General features: G+C 52.8%; 1 protein-coding gene across 1 annotated transcript; it reads right to left on the bottom strand.

Moving 5' to 3' along the window:
• Window positions 1–226: 226 nt before the first annotated feature.
• Window positions 227–8,301, bottom strand: MYMK (myomaker, myoblast fusion factor). Its single transcript, XM_009665736.2, has 5 exons — window positions 7,870–8,301; window positions 6,151–6,265; window positions 3,354–3,502; window positions 1,997–2,113; window positions 227–803 (listed from the first exon to the last, which is right to left on the bottom strand). The coding sequence occupies exons 1-5, from the start codon at window positions 8,002–8,004 to the stop codon at window positions 657–659; spliced, it is 663 nt and encodes a 220-aa protein (XP_009664031.2). The 5' UTR covers window positions 8,005–8,301; the 3' UTR covers window positions 227–656.

The following is an 8,301-nucleotide window of genomic DNA, read 5'->3' as shown; positions in this document are numbered from 1 at the left end:
GCCTGTGCGATCCAAACAGGTTTGCAAGGACAAAGTGCCCAATGTTGCCGCTGACTCCAGGACGGAGCGAGTTTGGCAGCGGAGGGCTGCAGGCAGGGGAGGAGAGGGGTGCCTGGAGCTCTCCTTCGATGCTGGCACCTGACCTCGGCTGAGCAGGAGCAAGCGCGAGCCGGGCTAGAAAGTCTGTTGCACCGCTAAAGAAAGTCGGACGCTGCACACTTGCAAAGTCTGTGTTAATATATATTATTTACATCAGGAGCATACATAAATAAAATAGTAAATATCCTCACAAAAATACAGGTTCTGTTAATTCAGCATCACAAACACAACCCTACCTGCTTCGGCTTGGCGAACCCGCACGCAAGGGACAACGTGGGTCCTCACAGGCCAGCCAAAACGGGATCGCCCCAGAGGCTGCGTAGCCCACAGAGCGCGTGGAGAGACGCGAAGGTCTCCTGCACGTGCTCCCGAGCCGGGGAGAGGATCGTTTTCCAGCCATGAGTTCTCCATGGCAAACACGTGCTTCTCCAAGGAGAAGCAGCAAACACGAAGCGCAGCCTCTGCTCGGGCTGATGGTGGAGAGACAAGGTCTCTCCAGGTAAGAAAGCCGGAGTGGGCTGGGCCCGGTGTAGAAGCCCCTGCCCGCCCCAGGCGCCTCAGACGCAGCAGCAGAGCGTGGAGCAGTCGAGCCGCGCGGGGCTCCCGGCGCTCCCGGCCTTCTTGTTCTCCTTGGGCAGCAGCAGGACGAAGGACATGGCCAAGGCGCAGTGGTAGAAGCTGTGCACGTAGGTGTAATCCCACTCCTGCAATCGGGACATTGCGTCAGGGAGACCTGCCGGGCAACTGGGTGCCCTTGGGCTTCCTTATTCTCACGGAGGGAGTTTTGTTTGTTTTGTGGTCCCCCACCCCTGAGTTGATGCCGCCGCCGTGGGGCTGTGCTCAGGCCTTTTCTCTCTCGGTTGTTCCCTGGAGGCACTGGCTTAACTCTACCGTTACATCTCTAAAAGTAGTCAAAAGGAAAGTAAAGCAAGCCCTGAGACTTCTGCCTCTTGCTGTCGGAGAAGAAAGGCTTTTCAGCCTTAAAAAAGGCAGCAACGGAAAAGCAAAGTGGATTTAGCACATTCCAATTTGCACATTTCCCAATTCTTGAATGAAGTGTTTCATTACCCCAGCGAAGGACAAAATAGAGAAGCCAGGAGGGGAGGATGGGGCGCAAGGGGGGAGGGAGTTGCTGCTAAGTGACGTTTTTATGTTCTGCTAGAATTTGCAATTACCAAATGCTTTGAAAAATAATCCTTGGGGATCGCTGTGAAGTTGTATCTAGTAGCTCCCAATGCACAGAGCAGCAGTAATGCAAGGGCTAAACACATGCTTGACTAGCAGCTGTGTCAGGAGGGTTATCTCCTTCCTCTCTCCTTCCCTTTCTGGGCGTTAGAGGCAGAACATTTTACGCAGGAAGAGAGGATTGGCCAGTGGTGAGAGCAAAAGGTTAAAAGCCGGATCCAGTGCCCCAGGGAGCCAATTGAGCGTCTTTGCATTGGCGTGAGTAAGCCTTGGCTCGGGCTGTGCCGAGGTCATATCCAGTCCCTGCCATGGATTTGCGAGGTGTCCTTAAATCACCCATGCCCGGCTTCCAAAAAAGGGGACTAACATTCAACAAAATAATTTCAAAGACTGCATCTGTCTGAAGAAAATGTGACCTGTCCCAGTGTAAACTCACTTGTGGATAGAAAGCAGACAAGCGTCCCCCTGTATGCTGCTCTTGATCAACTTCGTGCCCTACCCAAACCGCAGTTAATGAGCCCAGCGTTGGGATGGGCACACGGAGGGAGCGAATCCCTGCTCGACCAAGGTGCACCAACCCCACAGGCAGGAACTTGAGCTGAATTTTGTCCAAGGCTGGACGTGAAGCCGCGGTGCAAGGGGGAAATCTCCTATCTTGGCAGTGTCCTTTACACGTTGTAAAGTCAGCGTGATTTATCGTGCAGAGACGTACCTCAAAAAAGAACCTCAGCATCAGTGCTAATGCCCCAAAACAGAAGCCAGGACCGATCTGTTGGGTGTAGACACTCTTGTCTGGATATAGACCTTTCTTCTCTTTCATCTTTTGGAGCTGGAAGGAAAGAGAGAACACACCAAGCGTATTCGCCCGGGTTTAACTCACTGCTCAGCATCTCAGGGATCCCATGAATGTTAAAATAAAACCAAGCAAAGCCTGCAAACCAGCTCCCCCTGAGGCCAGGGGATTCGTCTGTAGCATGAAGCACCTACACCTGGGCGCTGCTCTGGATCCCCCGGTGTATCGCTGTTTCATTTTTTGATCATAAGGGTGTTTTCCTAATATTCAGCCCAAAACCCAGCTTGGGAAGTTTGTGCCTAGTAAGCCCCGTTTCTGCCTCAGAAACGGGGCCAGAGGGAGGGGGTATCAGCACAAGCTCCACGGGCTGGAGGAAGTGGGATGATCTCCGTGTCCGTTCCCCCAAGAAACAGAAGGAAGATGCCCTTCCTCCTCCCCATCTTGTCCGTTTGCTTTTCCCTGCGTGCTCACCCCACGCAGCCATGACTTCAGGGGCCCATTACCTTTGCTGTGGCCCCAATTTGCTGCTGTAATTCAGTCCCTAATGACGGTAACGATGAAGGGAGTGCTGGCTCCCGGCAGCGCTGCAGACAGGGCTTAGTGGCAGCGTTTAGCTGGGGTTTGGATCACTGAATTTCCATGATGCTTGGCAGTGTCTTTCTGCAATTTTTGTTCCATCACTGAATCCTTCGCCTTTCCCTTTTACGGACATGCTCGCTCTTGCTAATGACTCTGACACATGCGCTCCCTCCCGGATAATTCTGATCAGGGACAGCAATATTTGCAGGAAAGAAGTTATGTGATTGTCATCCCCGGAGCTGCAAGCCAAATTCAGGCAGCTTTTGGGCAGATTCCTTCCCACTTTATCACCGCCTTTTATGCACATCTTCCATTGGCTTTAGGGCAGTTTACCCGAGCACTCTACCCCTTAGTAGCTGTAAAAGCCCCGTAAATACGTTGCTCATGATTAGAAATGCAGGAACGAGAGATGCGGTGGGTTGCTCAGACAGATTGAATCTGGCATTTATCACAAAAACTGTTTGCTGTCTGCCTGCTTGCTGCTTTGATTGCAAGAGAAGTACCGTTTAATCACCTTGATAACCTGCACCCTGAGGGCTGGAGCTGGAGAAGGAAGTTGCTCTCCTGGCACTGTCTCTCCTGCAGGTCAGGAAAGCTCCAGGGAAAGCTCAGTCTGTTCCCTGTGGCGGGCTGGGGATGGCGTCACACAACGGCGACTTTGAGCCTAGGTGAAGTGCCCGTACGGTTTCGTACTTACCCATTTCACGGTTATCACGAGGACGGCTGTCCCGATGGGTCCTGAGTAGACTCCGTAGCCCCAGCGGTCGTGGTAGATCCTCACTGCTATGGTGAGCACACCAAACATGATGAAGGTGGATCTCTTCGGCTCATCGAACTCTGCCAGCGCTGCGTAGCACAAACCACAGGCAGCATCAGGCCATCTTGTCTTCCCTTTCTCCCATTGTGGGGCAAATGCTTTGGTGTCTCTATTGCATGTCTAAAGCTTTACTGAAGTCTGCCTGGGTCTGCCCCAGGACGCCAAGAGTTTGATCCAAGTCTGAGGTTTGCCTTTCTTACGTCTCACAGCTGGGGAAACCGAGGCACACAAGGGGCAAAATGAATTGTCCCAAGGTATATGAGAAGGCAGTGGTGGGTCTGGGAGCTGATGTCAAATGTCTTAAATTCAGCATCGTGTGTGGAAGTAAAAGAAGGTTTCCTACCCTCTATTTCCTTTCCTTCCCCGCTCTCCTCCCAGCCCGAGTCAGCTCTCACTGACTGAGAGGTGAGCACGTGCAAGCTCAGGCATTTTGCATGTAGATGGGGAAGGCACTTGCAGAGGTTCAAGGGCACTGGGGTGACAGCTTAGGACACCTGGGGACACTGAATAGCTCTGGGTTTGGCACAGCCTGTGACTCTAGTCCGTGAACCCCAAAACTTGCTGGAAGTGAAAGGTGTTGAGCATCCTTTCCTAGAGCAGACCCTGGCTTTGCAGGTGACCGAGGTACCTCTGAGAGCAGAGCCCAACACTGAGGACGTGGAGAGAGTCTACTCATGCAACTGCCGTTGCTTTCAATAGGAGGTGAGTAGCCAGCTCTTCTCAGCGGCTCTGCAGAAGCCAAAGAGCCCAGTAAATCCTTCTGGGTGGCGGCAGCTAGCCCGACTTCACCAGCAGAGCTTCCTTCTGCCTTTCCTTCACTTTCCAGGCGGACTGAGAAGGCCCAGACCCGGGGAGCTGGCAACTGGCTCTTCAGTTAGTCCTTACCCCTCCAACCCAGCCTAACCTTGCTGGCTCGCCTGATCCAGCCACCACCTACCCTGCTCCGGGAGGGCTGCTCTGGCCCAGCCCTGGAAAGCTGCGAGCTGGTTGCGATCAGGGCGGGATGGGGCTGCTGGACTATGCGGACACCTGCCTGGAGTTTGGAAGCTCCAAGTTGCCAGTGCAAGTGAATTATTAGAGGCTTTTGTTTAGCACAGAATGGGGTAATAACTGATAAAAGTTATGGATCCCAGTGGGCTCCATGCTTTTCCAGCTCGCACAGCTGTGTTATGGCTGTCCCGGATTTGCATTCCGGGAAGCGTGCCCAAGGGTCTCCGTCCGCACATGTGCGCTCGGGCTTTACAAGCCACAGCGCGAGAGGCTTCCCTGCGCTTTAGTCACCACACCTTCCATGTCCTTGGATCGCATTTTTATAGGGAGTTTGGCTAAGGGATAATGTCCGCATTTTAATCTCTGTTGTTTCCCTGCGGGTCAATATTTTAAACATCTTAGTCCGAGATTTTTATTTTTTATGAGTTTTTTTAAATGCAGAAACGAAGCAATCAAGTCGAATTGTGCTGCGAGGAGCCAAAGTGTCTGGATGAGCTCTGACCTACCCTGACATTGCTATTGTCTACTGAAAAATGTCCTTGGGAGATGATCTGTCTAGTTGGGTTTTATTTTTTTTTCAAGTTATCATGGAGAGTGCTAAATTGCCATGGGCAGCAAGAGAAGCCACTTGAAATCTGTAGGACTCAGACCTTGGGTGAGTCCTGCTGGCATTTTCAGCTGTGCATGGCCCAATACATGGGCCCAATGACCCCGCACCAGTGTTTGGAGGGCTGGGGACCTTCCCGGTTGGAAGAAGGCTGGAAAAGGGATTGCTGCTAGGGACGGGCCAAATTTGGGGAGCAAAACATTGGCGGTTGAAAGGTGACTGCCCCCTCCTCTCCCTCCCCTTACTCTTTCCCTCTCAGAAATGCTCATCTGTTCTTCCTCCTCCCAAAAAAAAAAAAAGTTGGCAAAATTGGAGAATAAAAAAAGAAAACGTGAAGGTTTCATCCTTCTCTAGTTCTTCCATTTTTCTTATTTCAGTTATACCTTGTTCCAGTAGCAAATGAGAAACAAAAAGAAGGAAAAAAGAGAATGAAGAGGAAGTAGGGAAAAGAATCTGAATTTTTAATAAAAAGCAAGTGATATATCTTTCTCCTTTTTCAAATCCAATCTAATATTTCCACTCAGTCCAGACTTGGCTTTTGATAAACCAAGGAGATTATTTGTGTTTTGACTAAGCCACTTCGATTTGCGTGCTACCAGGGGAAGTGGCAGATTTCTCCTTTCTTAATGCCTTCAGGTCGAGACTGGATGCTACCCGGGAAGGCAGACTTCAGACCGACAAGCTGACAGGCTCCATACAGGGATAATGAGGAGAAATATGAGATTCTCTGATACATGAGGTTTCAAACTAAGTGAGCTGATGATGGCAGAAGAACACCCAGCTAATACAAATACCGGGCACCAGAGCTCTGTTTATCCCCAAGAGCAAAACTTTTCCAGCCACTGTTCAAGACAGTTTTATGTGCCTGTACAGCACCGAGTGCCATGGCTCTCCAGGGTGCAAAGAGTGTAAAAACAGACCCAACCACAGCTCAGCCTAGCTTGCAGAAAAGGCTGCCTCAGGGTTAAGTCTTGCAGATGGGAGCTCAAAGGCAGCAGCGTTGCCGGTGACTGCCCCACCAACCACGCCACCGACAAATCCTGCGCCAACCTGGCAGCGCCCCGCGAGCCCCGGGCTTACCCATCAGCGACACCCACATGGACAGGGCTGTCCCGTAGATGCTGAAATACTCCAGGATGTCGTAGCGCATGAAACACAGCACTGATAAACCAGGGCCATCGCACGCGTGGTAAATCTATTGAAAAAAACCAAAGCATCAAAAAGCATGTTACAAACGGCATGTCATCTTTATCACGGCAATTGGATCCTCGTTTGTTATCGATACCTAGTTGCCTACCCAGTGACAACTAAGGTAAAGGAGAAGACTTCTGCGAGGTGGTCTGAAACGGGCTTTGCGCGGCCTGCGAAATCGAGGGCCAGCCGGGAGCAGAAACCTGGAGTCTCAAATACACCGGGGGACGGATGTGCGGTCATGAATGTATTTGGCAGATAATGTCACCATCCCCGACTGCAGATTGCCTTAGGCAACCGCAGCAGCTGCGGCGCCGGGCGGCTCCTCCCGACAGCGCCGGCAGCTGCCTGCCTGCCCTGGCGCGCGGCCCCTCTGCCTCTTCCAAGCCTTCGTGGAAGACCCCTTCTGCCTCCCCTTGAAACCACGTGCCAAATTTGCGGCTGACGTCTGCGGGAGGCGGAGCAGACACCAAAATGGTGCGAAGCTGTCTGGCTTCCCTGCGGAGCTGGCGGGGAGGCCTCATTTGGTGCACTTTTAGTCTTGCGGTTTTTATGGAAGCAGCAGATTTTTCCTTTTTCCCTACGTTGTGCTTCAAAGGGGAGTTTGAACAGTGGGTCCCCAGGAGCAGCAAACTGGGAGCTCAGAGACCTGCATTTTGCCCTTGATTTTGCTATGGAAGAGCTTTTGGCTCTGGAAAAGCATTTATCTACTCCCTGCCTCAGTTTCTCTGTCTGTTCAACGGACATAACGATCCCCGCGAAATGCCTGGAGACTGGTGGTGAGAAGAGATAAATGTAATATTAGTTACTGGGCTATTTCCTTTCTATTCCTCAGCAGAGCCTTGCCATGGTATTAAAAGGAAACTTTTCCCGGTGGAAATGCCGCTCTCGGTATGCAGCCCGCGTGTGCATGGGATCAGTTAGCAGCTGTGTCGAGTTCAAGGCACCTTGCTGCCGGCAGCAAGAACATTAATTATGTTGTGTGTGTACAGGCAAATCACTTTTTCCACTCGTTATTCTCGCGGCGAGGGAAGGCGGATCGATCCTGAGCCTGGGGAAAGCACATTGCCAACCCTGGGCTGGAGGGTTAGCCGTCATTTTTCTTGATAACTCAGCGGCATGTTTTCAGTCTTTCCATTCCCAGAGCAGAAACTCCCCAGGCTCCAGCGTTACTCACATCACCATTTAACAATGGCAAAATCAATAATTTGACTACGTGCTTTTGGCTAAAACGGCAGAAACACAGCAAGTGTCTCTCTCAAGACAATTTAAATCCCAAATTCGGCACGGCCACTTACCAGCTGTAAAACAAAGGGGAAAACAACTCCAAAACATCTCAAATAAATCAAGCTGGGTGCCCAGCTCCCTCTCCCGATCTTCACCATGGCTGTAGACCATAAAACACCCCAAAAATCTGTATAAGGACATCCCTTAGGACATCCTAAACGGAAGAATCCTAGCGCAGCTACTCCGTGTCCTGCACGGTGGGAAATCAGCTGGAAAGGGGTATTCTGGAGGTGACGCTGGTGGCGCTCGGCCGGGCGCGCAGGCGGCCCCCCCGACCTCCCCCAGCCCTTCGCGGAGGCCCGCAGCGCCCGGCGACCTTACCGCCACGAAGAACATGGTGAAGAAGTAAACCATGGCTTCCATGTGGAAGCGCCGCTTGGCCGCGACGCTGGCGGTGGGGAGGAAGACCAGGCTGCTGAGGGTGGGGAGAAGGAGCTTGGCCACGAGCGACCCCATGGGCGCCCCGGTGGGCGAGCGGCCCCCGGGGAAACGTTCGCGGCGGAGCCTGGAGCCGGCCCGAGCGGCACCGCGGAGGGCTCCCAAAGCAGCCGTAGCAAGCGGGCTTTAAAATTTAAATGCCCTGCGGGGCCGGGGAGATGCCGGCCGGCGACAGCTGCCGGGGCTGGAGGGGGCGGCACAGCTGAGGCTGGCCCTTGCTGGGGGGGGGGCTCCCCCCCGCTTCGCCCCGCTGCGGCGGCGAAATTCTTGGCGCAGCCGGCAGCCCCCGGGGCGACAAATGGTGCGCGCCGCCCC

This window comes from Struthio camelus, chromosome 20 (assembly GCF_040807025.1).
Source record: "Struthio camelus isolate bStrCam1 chromosome 20, bStrCam1.hap1, whole genome shotgun sequence".
NCBI lineage: Eukaryota > Metazoa > Chordata > Aves > Struthioniformes > Struthionidae > Struthio > Struthio camelus.
This window is presented reverse-complemented; position numbering and strand designations above follow the sequence as displayed.

Excerpts from the sequence above, each read along its gene's own strand:
- MYMK (XM_009665736.2), bottom strand. The coding sequence starts at position 8,004 with ATGGGGTCGCTCGTGGCCAAGCTCCTTCTCCCCACCCTCAGCAGCCTG. Across the intron at positions 6,266-7,869 it reads TCACCATGTTCTTCGTGGCG|ATTTACCACGCGTGCGATGG; the intron begins GTAAGGTCGCCG and ends TTTTTTCAATAG. Across the intron at positions 3,503-6,150 it reads CATGTGGGTGTCGCTGATGG|CGCTGGCAGAGTTCGATGAG; the intron begins GTAAGCCCGGGG and ends TGTGCTACGCAG.